The following is a 23,086-nucleotide window of genomic DNA, read 5'->3' as shown; positions in this document are numbered from 1 at the left end:
AGTAATGGACAAGAAGACAAACTAATCATCTTTCTCTTAATGGCTTCACAAATACAACTGTGACTAAGTATGTGTAGATATGAATATTTGGAAATGTATGTGAAAGAGTAAACAGATATTTAGTTTTAACTGTAAAGATCAAAGATGTGGCTGTTATCTATAAGTTAACTTTATAACTGTTATTGGGGGGTTGTTAGTTGTTGTGCATCATCAAATCAGAACTTAATCGCATGGGAGGAGCTTGCCCATCCTTCTCCCAGGGAGAAATTGGTGGACTTGAACTGCCTGCCTTTGGGATTGCAGTGTAGCTTCTTGCTAGTAGGCAACCAGAGTTCCATTTTTCAAAATCAGACTATGCAACACACAGGAGAAGGGTACTATGGAAACGAAGTTAAATTTCGAGATGTGGAGTGGGACGTATTTATGCATACTCGGCTCTGCCTTCCTTCTGAATGGATATTTGTCATCTGTTTCTGGCTTTTGTAGCCAGGATTATTGTAATGAAATGCTGGTTAAGGCTGTTTTCTATTCTATGATATTGTATTTCTATAAATTTACTTAATTATCATTTTTGTTTTGAAGGAAAAATCACTAATTGGGAAGAAGAACAATTTGCTTAATATGATTTCACTCCATTTCTTAAGACTTTGTTTTGGGTTTGTTTTTTGGGTGGGTTGTTTTTTTTTTTACTCATCTTCTTAAAATAATATTATTTGGGGGACTTTTAAAAAATATGTAGGCATTTTTCTATAATACATGTTTATATGGTTTTTAAAACCCTTTCTTTTTGTTCAATACTATAGAATGATCATCAAATTCTTTTGTCATTTTTTTCACTGTACCAAAAAAGAATTCGTTGACACTGAAAAATATCAAGAAGTGTCATAAGAACAAGAGCCAATGGTGATGAGAAATGAAGTTCAAGATACGCTGAAGGCACTGGCAAATAAAGTAAGACCCCAGGAGTCAATGGACTACCATTCAACAGGTTTCAACTAACAGACGCAGCCCTGGATGTGCTTCCTACTTTATGCTAGGAAATTTGGAGGACAGACACCTGGCCAACTAACTGCAAAAGATCCATATTTATCCCCATTCCCAAGAAAGGTGACCGAAATTATCAAACAATATCATTAATATCTCAGGCAAGTGAAATATTGTTTAAAATCGTCCAAACATAGTTAATACTGTACCATGACAGGGAACTGCCAGAAGTCCAAGCTGGTTTTAGAAGAGGCCACAGTACAAGAGGTATCACTGCAGATGTCAGATGGATGCTTGCTGAAAGCATAGAGTACCAGAAGAATATCTATTTGTGCTTTATTGACTATGCAAAGGCATATGACTATTTGAATTATAACAAATTGTGGCTAATATTGAGAAGAATGGGAATCCCAGAGCACTTAAGTGTGCATATATGGAACCTAGATCAAGAAGCTGTTGCATGGTTTAAAATCAGGAAAGGTGTGCATTCAGGCTGTATCCTTTCTCCATACCTATAGAATCTGTATGCTGAGCAAATAATTTGTGAAGTTGGACTTTATGAAGAAGAATGTGGAATCATGCTTGGAGAAATGGCAAGTCAGTGAATGAGAGGAAGACCCCAATAAGATGGATTGACACTGTGATTGCAGTAATGGGCCTAGTGAGATGATGAAGATGACACAAGAAAAGGCAGGGCTCAGGGCATCATACTCGACTAGAAGACATCTAACAGCAACAACAATGACCATAAGAGAATTTCTAGGTCCTATCTCTTAAGTCCTCCAAAACCTGGACAAATATTTAGGAGGGCTGTCCCTATTTAACGAGTTCTTTCTAAACTATTGATGTCTCTATCCAAAATGAGTATTAAGGATCTTGCCCTCTTAAGGGATTCTACCACTTTAGTACACTAAGTCCTGCTTCTGCAATTAGCTAAATTCTTTCTCTGAAAAGTGAATAAGCTTTCATGTGTCAATAACCACATCTAACATTCTTTCTAAGACATAATTTTCAGTTTTCCACTGCCTCTTCCTTTCCACTTAAGAGTAGCTATCATAAAGTCTAAGAGTCCTGGTGATGCAAAGGTTAAGCACTTCTACTGCTAATAGAAATATCCACAGTTCAAACCCACCAGCTGTTACACAGCAGACAAACATAACAGTCAGCTCCTGTAAATATTTATAGTCTTGAAAAGCCTGTGGGACAGCTATACCCTGTTCAATAAGTCCCCTATGAATTAGAATTGACCTAATGGCAATTAATATTATTTTTGTTTCCTTATAGTCATTATAGATGAAGAAGAGATTGAGGTTAGTAACAAGTTCAGCTTGCTCAGCTCTATAATCAACACTGTGCACTATCAGTTAGGAAATCAAAAGACAGATTGCATTGGGGAAGTCTGCTGTCAGAGACCTCACCAAAGTCCTAAAGAGCAATGATGTCAGTCTGGAGACTAAGGTGTGCCTGACCCAGGTCATAGCCTTCACAATTACGTGCTGTGCATCAGCGAGATGGGCACTAAGTATGATGGAAGAATTGATTCCTTTGAGTTGTGGTACAGGAGAAGAGTCTTGAACAATGTACTGCTAACAGAACAAACAGGTCTTTCTTGGAGAGAGTGAAATCGAGTTTCTCTTTGGAGGAAATCAAGTTTCTCTTTGGAGGCAAGGATTTTGAAATTCCATCTCATATGTCCATATGGTGGGCACATGGCCGGGAGGGACAAGTCCTTAGAGAAGGACATCATGCTTGAAAGTGTAGAGGGACAGTGCAGGAGAGGAATACCCCGAGTGAGATGGATAGATACAGTAGCTAAGGTAATGAGGGTAAGTGTGTCAAAGTCAGCAAGACTGGCTGAGGATAGGGCAGGGTTCAGAGCTATTGTATATAGGATCACTATACAACTCAATGACACATTACAACAACAATAGCATGGTCATTTTGTTAAGAAATACACATCTTCAATCTGACCCTTGCCTATAAACCCACCCGTTGCTATCAACTTGATTCTAACTCAAAGTGACTACATAGGAGGAAGGTGGGCTGCCCTGTAGGGTTCTGAGGGTATAAATCTTTACAGAAGCAGACCACTTCATCTTTCTCCTGTAAAACACACTTGAATACAAACTGTAGACCTTTCAGTGACCAAGCCCAACACTAAGTCCATTATTAATCAAAAAACAAACAAACAAAACTTATATTCTCTGCTTTTAAGTAAGTTCTAACTCGTAAGAACCCTCCACTCAGTTTTGAAGAGTGTAAATTTTACAAGAACATACAGCCCGTGTGCCTTCCTTGGATCCACAGGGATTCCAGCCACTCAAGACAGGCTAACTTTTGGTTGGTAGCTCAGCATATGATGAGCTTTGATGCTACCATGGCTCTCTTTGAAATTCACTATTTTAAATGAAATTATTGGGATCAAAATGAATAAGTGATAAAGAACTTGTTTCATCAGCATTCATTGTTTTTCAAACTAATAACTTACACTCCTTCATTTACATATGCTTGAGTATTATCACCAGTACACTTGTTCAGTGAGTTTTGGGCACTCAAAAGATTTTTCTATTTTGTTTTGGAAAGTCTGAAGAAACAATGATGGTGCAATTAGTTAAAGTACCCTCTGCTTCAACTGAAGGCCAATGGGTCCAACTCACTCGCCACTCTAAGGGGGAAAGATATGGAAGACAGCTTCTACCATAGTTGTTGTTGTTGTTGTTGTTGTTGAGTCCCATACAGTTGGAACCAACCCATAGCTGACCTTCCAGTGAGGTTTAATCACATGGGAAGGAAATGCCCATCCTTCTGCCATGGACCAGGAGGTGGATTTGAGCCATGTGCCTTTGGGATTGGAGTGCAGTTTCTTACCACTAGGCTACCAGAGCCTTGGAAGTCCTAAAGGCAATTCTGCTCTGTACTTTATGGTTCCTATGAGTCAGAATCAACTTGAGAACGCACTACAAAAAGTGAGCTTAAACTCCCTTCGAGATTTACTTGCAAACCAACCTATTTTCGTTTGAGCTTATCTCTTAGGATTATTTGTTAGGTCTGCAAATGATAGAAAATATGTACTTTCACCTGACTCTTCAACCACTGCTTCTAAAACCCACAGCATGAACATGCTTTCCAAGTTCTCACAGGGCCTTTTCTTTTAAAAAAGATTTTTTCTTAATTTTCTAATAATTTACAAAATTTGAATACAATGTTTTCAAAGACAAATTCTTTTCATTTCCCTCATACCCCTACCCATCAAATTGTACAACCCCTTAATTAATCCCCCCTTCCCTGCACACCTTCATCCGTCTGCTTCCAACCTCTCTAACCCCTCTTGGATCCTTGTACTCATTCCACAATAATGGATTTATACAATATTTGTCCTGTGGAACTGAGTTAGTTCACTCAGCATAATGCTCTCCAGTCCCTCCCAAGTTAGGTAGTAATTTACAAAATCATTGCTCCTGCATGCTGCATAGTATTCCATTGTGTGAATGTACCATAATTTCTCAATCCATTCATTTGTGGTTGGACATTTGAGCTGTTTTCATGTTCTTGTGATGGTGAATAATGCTGTTATGAACATTGGTGCACAAATCTCTGTTTGTGCCTCAGCTCTCATTTTCTCAGGGTATATTCCAAGTAGTGGAATAGCTGGGTCATATGGAATTTCTATGTTCAGTTTTTTGAGGAAGTGCCAAACTGCCTTCTAGAATAGTTGTACCATTTTACAATCCCACCAGCAATATATATGAGTTCCTTTCTCACTACATCATCTTCAATATTTATTACTTGTTCCCCTATTAAACTTTGCCACTCTTACTGTTACTGAGTGAGGTGGTACCTCATTGTGGTTTTTATTTGCATCTCTCTTATTGCCAGTGATTTGGAGCATTTCTTCATGTATCTGTTTGCCATTCAAATATCGATCTCTGTGTAAGTTCTTTGCATGTTTTTTGCCCATTTTTTAAATTGGGTTATTAGTCTTTATTCTTGTGGAAGCCCATGAGTATTCTGTAAACTTTTGTTATAACTCTGAGATGGTATTACCGAAATGTTTGTTCCCAGTCTGTAGGTTTTCTTTTCACCCTGTTGGAAAAAGGTTTTGATGCACACATGGATTTAATCTTTAGAAGGTCCTAGTCATCAATTTTATCCTCTTCAGATTGTGCATTTCTGGTTGTATTTGGCAGTCTCTTTATACTTTGGACTAGTGCTTCAAAGTTTGATCCCAGTTTGTCTCTTATGAATGTTATGGTTTGGGCTTTCCTCCCAGATCTCTGATCCACTTTGAGTTGATTTTTGTCTATTGTGTGAGCTGCAGATCCTGTTTCAGCTTTCTGCAGGTAGAAGTCCAGTTTTGCCAACACCATCTGTTGAAGAGGTTAATATTCTTTTACATTATGTTTCATTCATATATTTGTGTTTTATACAATCTTTCATTTGCATTGTGTTTCATACAATCGTCCAATTTTACATTTTTTCTTATTTGTTTAAAAAGTTTATATACCTTGTGTTTCACACTATTGTTCATTCATACCGAGTTTTGTACAAACATTCTCATGCATTATGTTTTATAAAATCAATCACCATTGTACTTTCCCCATCATTACCTTGTCTTTTCACCCGCATCCTTCCCATTTCTTCCTCCCTCCCTCTACTCACCAAACTGGGCAGGCCTGTGGCTTCACCTCTACCTATCTTCATCCCTCCGCTCCTCTCTCCTCCACCCAGCTTGAGTTCCGGTACATGTTTTACTAGTTATCCTTCTATTTTTAAACTAATTGTCTTATTCAGTATTAGTCCTTATGAGACTGCATTAGTTCTCTCAGCACAGTGCTTCCAAGCCTTTCCCAAGTTATGTCTTATTTTTCCAAATCATTGCTCCTGAGTGCTATGTAGTATTCCATTGTTTGAATGTGCCACAATTTCTCAATCTATTCGGTTGTTGTTGGACATTTGGGCTGTTTTCATGTACTTTCGATGGTGAATAATGCTTCAGTGAGCTTTGGTGTACAAATCTCTGTGTCTCAGTTCTCATTTCCTTGGGGTCTATCTCTAGTAGTGGAATTGCTGGATCATATGGAGTTTCTGTGTTTATCTTTTTGAGGAAATGCCAAACTGTCTTCCAGGATGGTTGTACCATTAAACAATCCCACCAACAGTGTATGAGAGTTCCCACCTCTCCACATCCTCTTTAATGTTTATTGCTTGCTGCCTTACTGAACTTTGCCACTGCTACTGGGATAAGATGGTGTCTTATTGTGGTTTTTATTTGCATTTCTCTTATTGCGAGTGATTTTGAGCATTTCTGCATGTATCTGTTGGCCACCTGAATGTCCTCCTCTGTAGAAAGTTTTGCCATGTCTTTCGCCCATTTTATAATTTGGTTATCAGTTTTTTTCTTGTGGAGGCCCAAAAGTATTCTGTAAACTTTTGTTATGAGACCCTTGTCTGAAATGGTATTGTCGAATGTTTGTTCCCAGTTAGTAGAATTTCTTTTCATCCTGTTGAAAAGTTTTTGATGAGCACAGAGCTTTGATCTTTAGAAGGTCCCATTCATCAATTTTATCCTTTCCAGATTGTGCATTTCTGGCTATATTTGATAGTCTCTTTATACCATAGACTAAGCCTTCAAAACTTGGTTCCAGATTATCTCTGATGAACTTTATGGTTTTGGATGTTACTCCCAAGTGTGTGGTCCATCTTGAGCTGATTTGTGTGTATGGTGTGAGACATGGTTCCTGTTTCAGCTTTCAGCAGGTAGCAGTCCAGTTTTGCCAACACCATTTGTTGAAGAAGTTGTCCTTTCCCAATTTAATAGGTTTTATTTCCTTGTAAAATATCTTTTGACCATAGACAGATAGGTCTATTTTGGGGTTCTTGATTCTGTTCCATTGGTCTATGTGTCTCACAGGGCCTTATTTATTACAATCTACCAAGATACCCTCACTTCCAATATTATCTAATACCTGCTCGACTAAATCAATGTCACACATTTTAGGTATTTTTCTTTTACTGACAGCTCCCATTTCTCTAACTGATTTTCTGTATCAGTTAGACTAAATAATGTTAGCATTTGTAAAATATTATTTAATTTAAAAAATATTTATTTATGACTGTGATTAGGAAGTCCACTGTAGATAGTGGTAGGAGCTCTGCTTTATGGAGAATTCAGGGAGAGAAAGACCCCAGATGGAATGGATTGATATATTAACTGGGGTAATGGTGGTAGGAGTGTCAGAGGCAGTGAGACCGGTTAAGGACAGGGCAGGCTTCAGAGCTATTATACATAGGTCAGTAGAAGCCTCAAGATACTTGATGACACATAACAACAATAACAAAGTTTTTCTATCATGTGCTTTGTCTTTATCTAAGTCCTAGAGGTTGAGGGAAAAGAGGAAGGGAAGTTTATGGGGTGATATCATAGGCTAGACCTGGAAGAGGCACACAGCTTCTGCTCATATCCTGCCATCTAGAATTCAGTCCTCAGTTACATTTCCACATCTAAGTGAAAAGGCTAGAAATCTATTGGTGTGTTTTGAAAAACAGAAGAATTCAGAGTATTAGAGAGGAATGAAATTTTATTTTTAATTCTTTTATTTGTATAAGAACAATCTTTTCCTTCTAAATATTTTATGTAAAAATATTAATTTTTATACTATGTGTAAGATATTTCTTTATTGAATATGTGGCATTAATAGAAGAGATGATGAAAGCATATTTTTATTCTGGTCTAGTTTCCAGTTAATTGTTTTTAACAAATCTCAGTCAATTAAATAAACAAACATTTTAAGCAGATTGCTGCTAAAATGAAATTGCCTGAAAGCATTTGTAGAAAGTAGGGCAGTTTGTTCATTTTTGAAATTACAAAGAATGCCAAGTATAATCGTTGGAAAAAGTGAAAATGGGAAATGGTTACTATTATAGAAGTGATACCATAACTCTTAGGTGATATTGTTACTATTGTTAGATGCCCTCATGACTGACAGCGATCTATGATCAACATATCAGAATGTTTCTCTCTTCTGTGTCATTCTCATGATCTCTGGCATGCTTAGGCCATTGTGATATTATGTTATGTACCATGAAGTCAGAACCAAACCACAGCTGATCCTCCCATCAGTTTTCAGAGGCAATAAATTGCACAGGAGGAGATTGCCTATCTTTCTTCTGCAGAGCAGCTGGTGGATTCGAACTGTGTACTTTTATACTGGTAGCATAATTCCTTACCATTGAGCTAAAGGACTCAAATTTACTGCTGTTCAGTAGGTTCCAACTCATAGCAACCTCCAACCAGTTTTCGAGAATGTAAATTTTAGCAGGCTGACACAGCCCTTCTGCCTCCCTTGAGTACACTGGTGGAGTCAAACTACCAAAGGCATGCTAACTTTTCATTAGCATCTCAGCACACAATGGGCTTTGATGCCACCATTGCTCTTTATTTGAAATTTAGCATTTAAAAATGAAATTATTAGGATCAAAATGAAAAAGAGTAAGAGATACAAAAATATGCAACTTATTTCCTATTTACCTCTTTAGCATTATTTGTTTTTCAAATAACAGCTGTTCTTTCATTTACATATGCTTGAGTATTATCTGTGGTTGTGCCTTCAAGTTGAAAACTACTTATAGTGACCTTATGAACAACCAATCTGAACTCTATCCTATCCTGTGCCATCTTCACAATCCCTTACACACTCAAGCCCATTGCTGCAGTCACTGTGTCAACTCACCTGGTTGAGGGTCTTCCTTTCCTGTGTCATCCCTTCACCTTCACAAATATGAAGCCCCTCTTCAGGGAATAACCTCTCCTAGAAACATGCCCAAAGTGTGTGAGATGAAGCTTCATCATCTTTGCCTCCAAGAAGCACTCTGACTGCACTTCCTCCAGGATTTATGTTTGTTCTTTTGGCAGTCCATAGGATATCCAACATTCTTCTCTAACTCCAAAGTTCAGAGTCATCGATTCCTCTTATGTCATATTTAGTCATTGTCCAGCTCTCAGATACATAGCAACTGATCAGAAATACCATGACCCAAACCAGATATACCTTAAGTCCTAAAACTGATGTCTTTGCCCCTCAATAATTTGGAGAGTTCCTTGACTACAGACTTACCCAATGCAATATGTCTCCTGAATGCTGGTACCAAGTGTAGTGATTGTGAATACAAGTAAGATGAAGTCATTAACAGTCTCGATCTTTTCTCCATCCATCATGATGTTGCCTATTGATCTTGATAAAGATTTCCCTTTTCTTCATGTTGAGATGTAATCCATATTGAAGGTTTCAGTGTTTAACCTTCTGCAGCAAGTGCTTCAAGTCCTCCTCACATTCAGCAAGCAAGATTGTATCATTCACATAACAAAATGTATTAATGAAAAAGTAAAGCTATTGATGAGTCTTCCTCCAAGATTCACCTGATAATAACATTATCATTTATTCACCATTCACTAGTAATGACAGTTGTCATGACTGATCGCATTTGAGTAAACAAGAGGCTTCTAATATAATCATTGATACTGAAGAGAGTGTTTGGGACTGACAATTACTAGAACGTCCTCATAATATATGTAGGGTGGATCAGAGATGGTTTCACAGAAGCAGTAAGGCAGACATTAGTATTGAAAGAATACTGGGGACTCTGGCAAAAGACATGCAAATCAAAGCAAAGCAAAGGGATGAGGTACAGGCATTTGAGGTAAGCTGTGAACTGAGTGAGGGTGCTGCAACTTGTTCTATAGTTGAGAGTATACGATTGGAGAAATTAGCAGAGAAGCAGATATTTAAAATGTGAAAGAGTATGGACTTTATTCTGAAATCAGTGAAAAATTAAGAAGGATTTTTAAGGCTATGAGGTACTGTCCAATTTTTAGGTCAGAAACACTATTCGAGCATAAGAATATGGGGAATAAATTGAAATGGGGAAGACTTGAAGCAGGCAGACAAGCAAAGGACCTTTGACTTTTCCCTTTATCAGATTCAACATGTGAATATACTAAAGCTTGCATTATTCAATTACAATTAACAAGGGTCATAGAAGATATAGGGAATGGCCTCCAGTTTTTGAATAGCATGTTGTATAAGAAAGACTTCCTTATACTTAGCCTTCTTCACTGTGTTTACAAGTAATTAGAGATAGTTTTTCTTAATAAATCTCATCAAACTTCAGTCTCTACATAACTAAGAGGTCAAATACTCTGAAAATAATAATATGATAGTTGAAGGATCAGCTATGAGTGGGTTCCAAGTCTGTGGTACACAACAGCAAATATATACCTAAAATATTCACAATAACCTTAATGAGGTTCATTCATCACTTCCAATTTCATCTGGGGTTTAATGATTTGTACAAATTTACACAGTTGCTTCATATTAGACCTGGAATTGAAACATATTTTGTAACTCAGAGTACAGGCTCATAGCTATCACCCTCTCCTACACGAAAACATCTCTATTATGAATGATGAGATTCTGAGCCTACATCTTCCTCAAAAAATATTAAACTGTGTAATGACATTTAAGTACATTTTTCTATCAGATACCATTGATTAATGTCATTCTTTACAAGAAATCTAGTTTTAGGCCAATAAATATGTATCAGTATGAAGCAAGCTTCTTCTTGTTGTGTGTCATCAAGTTGGAACTGACTCATAGCTGACCCTCGAGCAGATTTTCAGAGGCAGTAGATCACATAGGAGGAGATTTCCTATCTTTCCCACGCACAGCAGCTGGTGGATCTGAACCATGTGCCTTTGAGACTGCAGCACAGCTATGTCAACACTCATTTCTTAGTAGTGATGCTTGCAGCTCTTCTGGTGGCTTCAAGGTAAAGATTGCTCTACTTATCAAAGGGACATGACTTGAATCCATCAGCTAAGAGAAAGATGTACAATCTCCTCCCATGTGATTTACTTCCTCTGAAAATCTGATGGAGTGTCAGCTATAGATTGGTTCTGATTCAATGGTACACAACAATAACATTTGCACATAGGAAACTCTGATGGCCTAGTAGATAATGAGTTGTGCTGTCAACTTGAAGACAGCCAATTCAAATCCAGCAGCTGCTCCATGACAAATGGGCTATCTACTCCCACGTGATTTATAACCTCAAATAACCCACTGGAGGGCCAGCTGAGTCAGTTCACCTTCAACGGCATGTAACAACAATGTTTGCACTACATACACACACACACACACACACACACACACACACACACACACACACACGATAACAAGATAACTCTGGTAGCATTTAGAGCATGGGAGCCAGGGAAATGAAGCAGAAGGTTCTTAGAATAATCTAGCTAAAAAATATTGGAACGGTATTAGAAGTGGTTTCAAGGAACAGTTAAGAATGTTAATGAAAAAATTTAGAAACATATATCCGTTTGTATAGACTAAACTGCTGCTGTAAATGAAATGTTATTCATTGAAGGCCACAGTATAGGAATTTAAATCAGTTATGGTAAGCTAAACTTAGTGTTTACATTGTTGTTTCCAGATGCCATTGACTTGGCTCTGACTCATAGTGGCCTGGTACAACAGAACTCAATACTGCCCTGCACTGTGCCATTCTCAACCATCTCTAATCTGTTTGCATTACCTTTTAAGCCGTGTGTCACTCCATCTTTTGTTCTTCTTTTCTACCGAACCTCTGTTTTACCAAGCATAATATCCTTCTCACATTCATCTTGTCTCCCCCGGAGCTTGTGTCCTGCCTGCGGTTGGGCCAGCCCAGAGTCTGAGGCCTGGGATCCCCTCTCAGGCCTGAGACGCTGAAAGCACAGGCTCAAGGCCTAGTCCGTGTCATGTCTGCCCACAGAACCAGGAGTCCTGTGGCTCCCACACCTATTCTGACCTACTTCCGTTGAGCCTCTAGTCTCCCATCCAGCCAGCAGAGCAGATATTATAAATAAATCCATAAATATTTAACAACTCAAAAGTAACAGGAATTTATTTCTCATTAACATAATGGTAGTTCAAGGCAGATGTTTTGTGATAACTCTCTCACATTTAGTGATTCTAGAACTTGGGCTTCTTCCATCTTTTAAGTTGTCATATTTTAAAACCGCATTCCCCTGCCCCATTGGAATCTATAGCTATGTGAATAATTTCTGTCAAACGTACCGGCCACCGCAAGGGAGAAGGATGAGGCCGTCTGCTCCCATGTACATTTACAGCTTCAGAATCCCTACGTGACTGTTGTTCTCTGTCCTATACGGTCATTAGACCTGATGGCAGTGGGGTGTTTTTCCCCAATGTGAAGTCCTTTATTAAAGAAAAATACAATCTATTTTTTTTTATTTGATGACAAATATGGCTAATTTAAAGTAGGAAAATGAAATACCTTTGGGAAGATGGAGTTTAAATTTGCTTTAGTTTTCATTGCTTGGCTCCACAGTCAACACTCTTGGCACCAGTAGCCAGGAAATTAAAAGACGTGTTGTGATGGGAAAATCTGCTGTTAGGGACCTTTCCAAAGTTCTGAAGATCCATGGTGTCACTCTGGAGACTAAGATGTATATGATAGAGGCCATGGTCTTTGCTATCATTTGTTATGCATCGGAGAGTTGGACAATGACTAGGGAGGATAGAAGGAAAATTAATGCCTTTGAGCTGTGGTGCTGGAGAAGAGCGTTGAGGGTACTATGGACTGCTAAGAAAACGAACAGATTCATCCTGGAGAAGATTAAACCAGCGGCTCCTTGGAGGCAAGGATTCAGACATACTTTGGACATGTTGTAAGGAGGGAGAGGTCCTTGGAGAGGGACATCATGCTTGGGAGGGTGGAGGGACGGCGCAGAAGGGGAAGACCCTCTATGAGGTGCATTGATTCTGTGGGCTAATCGGGATGGGTGTGTCAGAGGCAGTGCAATTGGCACAGGATAGAGCAGAGTTTAGGGCTGTTGTACATAGGGTCGCTATGAGTCGCAAACGACTCGACGGCAATAACAATAACAACAACTTCATTTTTGTGTTCATTCCCTTCTGTTTCCTACTTCCCCTCTAGCCTCCTCCTCAACCTTCTCTCTGCTTCTCATCCTTTGCTTCTACTTCTTCTTTCTTCTTCTAGTACAGAGACCAATTTGCAACTTGGCATGCTATATATTTGCTATTAGCATTAATGAATTATTAACTCCCAACATGTCGATGATGACTTCTATTTTATCTTATGCCTGATTTGGAATATGATTGTTTTAAAGTTGTTGACCAGGAGGTTCATTTACTCTCTGGTAACCACCAGATTTTCTGTTAGATTCCTATTTTCAGTTTCGTTCTCCTTAACACTGTTTTAAGAGAACAGAGGCTGCCATCTTGTGTCTGCTGTGCTTATTGCTGCACAAAAACAGACCAGGAAAATTCATGGGTTGTAGACTACCATTAAATCAAAGGCCAAATGAGCACAAGCATTGCTGACATATTCACTGGAGTCCTGATTCATGACAAATAAAACTCAGCACTGGGACATATTTTCATTTACTCGAGGATCCTGAGAACATTAGCAAAATAGTACTGTAATTTTTTACTTAATCTTTTAAAAATTATGTCATCACTGGTTTCAAATGTTGTTGTTGTTATGTACTGTCCAGTCAGAACTGACTTACAGCATACCCTCCAGTTTTCAGAGGCAATAAATTTCATGGGAAGAGATTGCCCATCTTTTTTTTTTTTTTGGAACCACTGATGGATTTCAATCATCTGCCTTCGGGTGGCAGCACAACTCCTTAGCACTAAGCCACCAGAGCTCCTTTGGGTTAAAAACAATTTCTATTTTCTAGGTATAGAATCGGCAAGCTGCCTTGTATTTCTCACACTATAGTGGTTGCATGTTGTGATAGTGATGGAAGCTGTGTTGTTATTATTTCAAATAACAGTAAAATAATCCTTGGTGGACAGGTTTCAGAAGTGTTTCCAGATTAATATTAGGAAGAAAGGCCTAGAAATATGCTTTTGAAAAGATGCTAATTCAATTAAGTCAAACATACCAATAATTGTGAAGATGGCATAGGATTGATCAGACAAAATTTCATTCTGTTAAATGTAATGTCACCATGAATCAGTTGACTTTATGGCAATTACAACAGTAGGTATAAAATATTTAATATTTTTAGAAATATAGAAAAAATATATAACTTATAAGCATAAAATAAAATAGTGTTTTTAGGAATAAACTGGTAGTTAATATCTGAGAAAATGAATATGTGGAAGGTTTTACTTCAGTATAATAATAATGACCTCTTAGCAGCTAGGAAATCAAAAGACTAATTCCACTGAGAAAGTTTGCTGTCAAGGGCCTCTCCAGAGTAGTGAACAGCAACGATGTCAGTCTAGAGACCAAGGTGCACCTGGTCCAGGCCATGGTCTTCACAATTACATGCTGTGCATCAGAAAGCTGGACAGTGACTAGGGATGATAGAAGGAAAATTGATGTCTTTGAGCTGTGCTGCTGGAGAAGCGTATTGACTATACCGTGGACTGTTAAGAGAACAGGGTTAGGCCCGGAGAGGGCGAAACCAGGCTGCTCTTCAAAGGCAAGGATTTTGAAGCTCCGTCTGACATACTTTGGGCATGTTGCAAGGAGGGACCAGTCTTTGGAGAGGAGCATTATGCTTGGAAGGGTAGAGGGACAGTGCAGGAGGGAAAGACCCTCAATGAGATGGATTGACTCAGTGACTGGAGTAATGGGGCTACATAATAGCACATCACAACAATTTTATTGAGGCACCAATACTTCTTATTTTCATTTTTTCATATTTATTTATTTATTTGCATTTCATCCTTACCAAAGTATACTTTAGTGGAGTAATCATTAAACACAGTTCAACTTATAAATTAATTGCACAATGATGTTGCTAGGAAAGGTCTGGGAATCACAGTGTGTAGTGGCGGTGGTGGCGGTTGTTATGTGCCGTCAAGTTGCCTGCGACTCATAGCGACCTCCTCCCTGTGCAACAGCTCTGAACCCTGCGCTGTCCTGAGCCAGTCTCACTGACTCCGACGCACTTGATCCCATTGCCAAAGGGTGTGACTGACCTAGTTTTACCTTTGGTAGGAGTTATTTTGCAATAATTTTATATGTGTTAGTGCCATCTTGTGGTTGGTTGCAATAATTCAATGAAACAGCACAGGCACGTGAATTGATGTCTTTGATTTCATCAAATTAAATCTGTGTGTGCATGTAGTATATTTATTAAAGTTGTTGTTCTAAAAATTTTTAAAAACCCAACTCATTGTCGTCAAATCAAAATAAAAACATAGCTGCTCTTCCTTCGTGTTTCAGGGACTATAAATCCAACTAGAAGGAAATTGCCCTTCTTTCTCCGGAGAAACTGATAGGGCGGATTCGAACCGCCACAGATGCCTTGCTTTGGATTTAACAGTGCACCTCCCTATGCATTAATTAAATTATGAAAGACAGTAATAACTGTTAAGAAACCTAACATTTTAATTTAATTTTAATTTTTTTTTCTAAAAGGACTATTCGTACGTGTTAGGTGGATCAAAGAAATAGAAGGTTCTTATGCCCTAAAATAGTTGAATATTTGTGATAATAAATCAGAAGAAGCTTTCACTGGACTGGTTTCCACACTGAATTCTAGTGTGGGCTGTAGTATATCGTTATTAACAATATGGCCAGGAACAAACCATTTACCTTTTCTTAGTTTTCTCATCTGTAAAGTACAAGGTATAAAAAACTCAATTTCTCGACCTCGAGCCACTTACCTTGGGTGTTGGTAACACAGCTCCTTTTTCCAGGTCGCCATCCAGGTTTCAGATGAGTGCCTGCTTTTTTTTTTTAGAGGCTTATTTCTTTTATTGATTTCCCCCCACAGACAGAAATTGTAACTTGAGCTTAGAGCTTACTATAAAATTGAATCAGGTGTCCCTTTACCACCCATACCAATTTTCTCTTTTATATTCTGCCATCTTTCTTCTATTTAAAGGAAGTGAATAATCAACATCATAAAAGGCCACATAGAGTACAAGAAATTACATAGTCATGGTGAATGTAGAAGCCATGTTCATAAAATCTCAAAAGAAAGGCCTGTAAATTTGATAGCAAAACAAAAAAAAGCCCATTACCATTCAGTTGGAACTGACTCATAGGTGGCTTTCCATTGGGTTTCTGGGTTCTGACTCACACTGGAAGTGACTGCCTGAACTGCTGCCTTTGATAGATTCAAACCACCTGAGAGACATAGCCGTTGGCTTAGAAGTACACCATCACCAGAATCACCAGAACTTCCTGTTGTTCTTTTCAACTCAGCTCATTGCTATAGAGTTGGAACCAACTGATAGATGACCCTCCAGCAGGTTGGGTTTGTTGTTGGGTTTTCCCCCAAGAGTATAGAGATGTACTATTTTATTACAAAGATGCCCACAAACATGAAAATAGTATCTGAAAAAAGGAAACTAGACTATCAAACTCCACCTGCAGAACTGGGGTGGGATAGGGGGCAGCAAGTGAGATTCTTAGCCCACATGGGGTTAGGCTGCAATAGTGAGAGGTATGTGAAAGTCTCTGTTAATTTTCATTGAAATTAATAATAAATTTAAAAAAAACAAAGCCTTTATATTGGTTTGCATACAAAATTTAAAAAAAAAAAAAAGACAGCAGCTACAGTGCACCTAGCAGAGCTGCCCTGGGCTGGGCTCAGGGCCCCTGTTATGGTCTAGTCCCTGCGGATATTTATATTTAATATTCTTTTATATAAACACACAGATAAATAGAAAATATAAACTTTTGAGGGGTTTGGGAAGAAATGTGGGGAACTTTGCAAGAAGCCAGAACTATTCAGGGCCGTCTTCAGCCTCATCACCACTTTCCTCCGGGATGGCATCCTCAGGAAATTGCTTGCATTTGAACTCCAGGTGCATGAGGCAGCATTCTCAGGTTCCCAAATAGTCTTTGTTTAATCTTCTCCAAGTACTCATTTGTGTTCTGGTTGGTCATATGGGAAGGACTGATGTCAAGTTTAAAATCTGGTCCAAAGTACTCAAAGTAGTCATTGTTTGGAAGCTCATTAGGAATATCAGTGCTCAGGGCCATAGCTGTTTCATATGTCCAGCATCAGGCAACATTACAAATGGTATAGCCACCTCCTCCCAGAATCAGCAGATTGAAATGCCTCACAAATTCCACACACCTGGCATGCCCTTTGATGGTCAGATTGAAACAACCTAATCGATCCCCAGAGAGGAAGTCTGAGCCACACTGTAGGACGACTGCACTAGGTTGGAACATCTTCATTACTTTTGATATGACCGGCCTGAAAATGGCCTCATAGGACTCATCATCAATCCCATCTCGGAGCAGGTAGTTAACGGCATAGTATTTGCCTTTGCCAGCACCAATATCCTATAAGTCCCCTGTTCCTGGGAAGTACTCTCCATACTTACGAAAGGACACAGTCATGACCTGGTCTATGGTATAGAAGGCCTCTTCCACGCCATCACCATGGTGAATATCAATGTCAATATACTGGTGATACTTTAGCAGTTCCAGGATGGCCAAGACGATATCATCGACTTAACAGAAGCCAGATGCTTCAGACTTCTTTGCATGGTGAAGGTCCCCAGCCCAATTCACAGTGATGTCTGTCAGTTGCTTATTAAGTCTCACAGCACTAGCAACAGAGCCGCCAGTAGATAACTGACGGAACTCAAACAGGCCATCAAATACCAAGCAGTCCTCACCAACATTGAATCTCTGTATCTGCTTGCAATACTTGGACATGTTTTCTGAGTGGATGGAACACAAGAATTTAATGTAGTCATCACTGTGGTACTTGGTCATCTCTTCAGCATTGGCTTTATGAGGGCGATAGATTTCCATCTTTTGGTACCGACCATAGCTAAGCAGCAAATTGTGAGTCATGAGGATTCAGTGGGGCTTCATTGGATGACCTTGTGTGTAAGAGTCATTTCCAACATCCCCATTGTAGTAATAACAGACTTTCCTCTTGGTGTCCTGAGTCTGCTCCATCTTGCTCGCTTCCCTTGGTCAGTCGGTCTCCCAGCAGGTTTTCAGAGACTATAGATCACACAGAGGACATTGCTCACTTCCCCCAACCCCACCTCTTAAAATTAAAAAAAAATGTATAGAAAAGAAGGGACTTAGAAACTTTTGTGCAATATCTACATCCCGGGCTCCCAGGGCAGGAAAGGGGTGATTGTTAGGTGGGCTGGAAGGGTGAAGGCAGAGTCCTTGTCACCTGTAGGCCCACATCCACCCTGAGCATGTTGTGGGGGTGAGATGCTCTGGGTGGGGCTGAGGAGCCTCCCCACCCCCAGGCTAGGTAGACGATGGCAGGAGGAAGGGGACCCCAGAGCTTCAGTAAAGGAAATGACAGCAGCGCTTGGTGCCACTATTGCAGGGTATCCTCAGTGGGGAACTTGTTATTGTAGGTGAGATCCTCACCACGCAGGATGTGGGGTAGAGCAAAGATGACAATGTGCTTTTGGCCCTCCGCATGGATGACCCGGGAGAAGCAGTTGGGATCACATGACTGGTTGATGGAGCGGGCAGCATTCCCATGCTTGGTGGCATCCACCACATCAAAGTCATCTATCCAGAACATGTAGCACCCAATGCCCTTCTATCAGAGTCCAGCCCCGATATATCAAAACAGTTCTGCCGAGAGAAGGGACAAGGATGAAATGAAGATGCAGAGAGGCTAAACACTGGTCAGGAATGGCAAAAATTTTTATTTTTTGAAAAGCATATATAGGTTTTAGAAACACCTCTGCAGTAGCAATCACATTATCTCTTTCCGTCTGAGATGTTGACTATCAGGTCAAACATTAACTCTCACAGACCTCAGCACAATACAAAGATGTTTTCCAGCATGCTTTATTGAATGCTCTAAGAAACAAAGAGTTTCGGTAGATAACATTCCCTAAGGTCTGAGACCTTTGGTCACTCTTATTCATTAACATCCTACTTTCTTGAGTTGTTAATTGCCAAGCAGATTTTCTAGCCAAGATGGAGTTAGTCTTGCTGGTTTCACAGTACAGGGCTAAACTTGCTTTACAAGTTAGCCAGGCCCATGACACTCTTCCCATCATGGCCATGTGCTTTCGCCACCTTGAGAAGACCTCAAAGGAGGCTGTGGGGTATACAGATCGGTCATCCACAGGCAGGGCCTGTTCTGTAAGCACAACATCCATGATGCTGGCGAAATGGTCACTGAGTACTCGAGCATTGCCATCCACTCCATGCTGACTGACAAGTGGGAGACTGCTCACCTTGGTCACAATAAACTGGTGGATTCAAGCAGTGCACATCTGAGTTGCCTGCATGACTTTCTACCTGCTAAGTCAGTCACTATAATTAGTTGTTCTTCTTGTTGTTGTTAAGTGTCGTTGAGTTGTAGGTGACTCATAGCAACCCTATGAATGAAAGTCCTCAACACGTGTGTGACTTTCATCCTTTCTCCAGGTTCACAGGGTATCTCGAGGCAAGCTATTGTGGAAGTGGAGGCCACTCCTGCTTCCAAACTTGTTTTAATCAGGGAGTGCCACCAAACACTGTCCACCATGGGTAACCATTAACGCATTTGACACTTCAGTGACACAGTGTTCAGCCACACAGCAACCACAAGTTATCTCTATACAGCAAATGGACACACCAGGGCTATACAACCTAGAAGAATGTTTGAACAAAAACAATGAAAATCAGGCCTGAGGGCTGCGGATTAAAAGTCACCCACCTTTGGCTTGGTAGCGTTGCTTTCAGTCCATAGGCCAACTGATCTCCCTATGATGATGTTACTGTTGTTAAGTGCCGTGGAATCGTATGCAACTCATAGCGATCCTATGACCAGTCTTCATTAGAGGAACGAATCATTCCACAGTGGTTGAGACCGAAGTTCAAGAACCACTGAACAAAGAATGAGTTCTTTCTCTTCCAAATATTCACTCATCAGAAACAACTATAATTAAAGGAAGCAAAATAATGACAAGAAAGAGAGCCAGCAGCTGGTGAACACAGACCTCTGACCTTTCACTTGGCAGTCCAACATGTAACGTACTACACCATATATCATTTTAGCAGCATATATAAGTCTTTGACGCTAATTATATCAGTCAAGACCACTGATAATCTTTTTTATAGTCAGTCACATGACACCAAGAGAAAGATCTGATTAATTGCTATGACATAAAATTTTGAGCTAAATTTACATATACAACATGCAAAAAAACCTCTTTAACAACCAGAACAATACTACTGCATTAAGATCAGAAGATATAATATGTCAGAAGATAAAAGACCATTAGTATTTTAGTTAAAATATTATTTTTAAAATTCTTTTAATATATTACTTATTACAATATTATATTATTTATTATTAATTATTTTAAACATTATTATTTCAACATATACAACCTCTTTGGTACAGGAGCTCTGGTAGCCTGGTGAGTAAAGAGTTACAGTGCCACCCAAAGACATGCAGTTTGAATCTACCAGCTGTTTTATGGCAAAAAAGATGGACAATCAGCTATGACATCACAGAACAATAAGTAGGGTTTGAAGGAAATATGTATGGAAAATTTGAGGATAAGAACTTAGTCTTTATTTTTCGGTATGATAATATTTCAACTTTATTGTTGAAATATTTTGTTTCATGTTCAGATAAGCTGTTGTTCTTTTGCTTTCACAGAAAAACATAATTAACATGAATCTATATGTCTGTCTTGAACAGGGACCAGTGATCCATACGTGAAGTTTAAAATTGGAGGAAAAGAAGTTTTTAGAAGTAAAATAATACACAAGAACCTCAATCCTGTGTGGGAAGAAAAAGCCTGCATTCTTATTGATCATCTTAGGGAGCCATTATACATAAAGGTGAGCCGTTTACTTATGTTTCCATAATACAGAACCTGATAGAGAAATCCCAATGTAATCCCCGTTTTCTTTTTCCATGTGTCTCTCTATCTGAAGAACATTTTTTCCCTCTTTTATTTTCACATCAGAGATGATGTATTCTGTTAAACATTAATGTGCTGATAAAGTGATAGAAATGAGGGAAGGAGAATAGAGTCGGGGACATTTTTCTTCTGGGGCAGTTCATTGGTCATTCATTTAGGAAAATTATGAAGTATAACTCCTCAGCTGTTTCATGCAGTCAACAAGAAAGCAAGACTCTGTAATTTCTCTTGAGAAGGAAACTATACACAGAACTCAGCCTTTCTACTTAAGAATTATGTCAAAGACTCCACCATTGCTTTGGAGGATAAGATTAATATCTCTATTACCAAAAGTGGATAAAAGTATTTTATCTCATATTATGTAATTTTTTTTAATGTTAGGATCCTAAGTCTTGGTTTTGTTTTAGTGTCTTCCTTCCTTTTATTTATATTTTTAAGTAATTATATTCATTTTTGCCTTTGTGTATTGTCTGGCAGCCAAATCATTCTCTTTCACATTTAGCACATGGCATGCTCCATCTTTTTTCTGTGCAATGTCACTACGAGGACATGTTGTTGTTGTTGTTAAGTGCCGTCGAGTCGCAGGCGACTCATAGCAACCCTATGAAGGAGAATCCTCGATGCTTGGGTGCCTTTCATCCTCTCTCCAGGTTCATAGGGTTTCCAGAGGCAAGCTATTATGGAAGTGGATGCCACTCCTCCTTCCACGCTTGTTTAATCGGGGAGCTCCACCCCACTCTCTGATGAGGACATGAGCTCAAAAATTTCTGATAATCACTCTTTCAGCAAACTGTGGTCAATACCTCCTCACCTTCTTCATTTTGACTTTGTGTTGCCCCCAATTATTCCCTCCTACATGTTGTTATTGTTGTTATGTGCCATCGAGTCACTTGCGACTCATAGCGACCCTATGTACAACAGCTCTAAACTCTGCTCTGTCCTGTGCCAATCTCATTGTCTCCGACACACTCATCCCGATTGCCCCAGTCACTGAATCAATCCACCTCCCAGAGGGCCTTAACCTCCTGTGGTGGTTCTTGGAGAAGGACATCATGCTTGGGAGGGTGGAGGGCAAGCGCAGGAGGGGAAGGTCCCTCCTAAATAGATCAAATTAATAAGAAGCAAACAAGATATTGTTAAAATCATAGTAGAATATTCTGTAAGGCTGATAAAAAATAGAAACTTTTAAGCTATATAAATACATGGTTGAGATATTTCTAGAAATTACTATGGAGGAAATAGACATAAGTTTGCCTAGGAAATTTATTCCAGTGGACTGTAACTAAAGTTCAAACCAATAAACTAGAACTACTGGTGTATCTTGTTATAAATAATGTGCAGTGATGCAAGAATTATGAATATGTGGAAGAATTCACAGCCTCCCATCTCCTTCCAGAAGAATAACCTATGTAGAAACCATACTCTTCAGCTCAGGTGGGGGGGTGGGGGACAAACAAATAAATAAATAAATAAAAATCTGCATGAGAAAAGAGGAGAAGGACATTCACAATAAAAATAGTTAAGGGATGGAAAAGAAATAAAGAAAATAAAATGTTCTAATGCCGTATATTCACTCCCTTGACTGCCATCAAGTTGAAATAGACTGATAGCTGACCCTCCATTGTATAGGCAAGGCACATGGGGAAGTTTCTTATCTTTCTCCATTGGAGCTTTTGATGAGCCCAAACCTGCAGAGAGATAACACCTCTGGACTAGCAGCATTTGACTGGAAAGAGATTCAATTTGATGATTTTTGCTGTAGATCTCTGTTTATTTAATACCTTGGAAATACTACTCCAAGACAAAGCATGTAGAACTCCAGTATAAAAATGGGTTACAAACGAACTAAGTAAAATTACATTAGATATTGATTGCGTTCTTTTACTCTTCTCACACACTCAAAAATAAATAGCCATTTATGTAGAAATCAAATTACCAAAATATTTATTTCAAAAAGAAACATTTTACTAAAAACTCTAAAACAAGGGGAAATAATCTGAAGTTCACACGGGATATAGGGGGGAAAGTGTTTTTAGATTATTAAAAATATGTACATATATTATCATAGGTTGTATATAAGGTGCGTCTGATACAGGCCATGGTCTTCGCAATCACCTGTTATGCATCAGAGAGTTGGACAATGACCAAGGAGGATAGAAGGAGAATTGATG

At 39.0% G+C, this 23,086-nt stretch overlaps 1 protein-coding gene and 1 pseudogene across 2 annotated transcripts in view; one reads left to right on the top strand and one right to left on the bottom strand.

Moving 5' to 3' along the window:
* MCTP1 (multiple C2 domains, transmembrane 1) overlaps positions 1–23,086 on the top strand; it is a 906,633-nt gene that overhangs the window by 493,230 nt on the left and 390,317 nt on the right. For both annotated transcript variants that reach the window (XM_006885367.1, XM_006885366.1), the window contains one exon: positions 20,690–20,832. In XM_006885367.1, the coding sequence (XP_006885429.1) occupies positions 20,690–20,832 (143 nt within the window). The remainder of the gene's footprint in view (positions 1–20,689; positions 20,833–23,086) is intronic.
* On the bottom strand, positions 16,776–17,970 carry LOC102874811 (annotated as a pseudogene).

The sequence above is a fragment of the Elephantulus edwardii genome, unplaced genomic scaffold (assembly GCF_000299155.1).
Source record: "Elephantulus edwardii isolate Elephantulus edwardi_28Jun2011 unplaced genomic scaffold, EleEdw1.0 scaffold00043, whole genome shotgun sequence".
In the NCBI taxonomy this organism is placed as follows: Eukaryota; Metazoa; Chordata; class Mammalia; order Macroscelidea; family Macroscelididae; genus Elephantulus; species Elephantulus edwardii.
The sequence above is the reverse complement of the archived record's forward strand: the minus strand, read 5'-3'. Positions and strand labels throughout refer to the sequence as shown.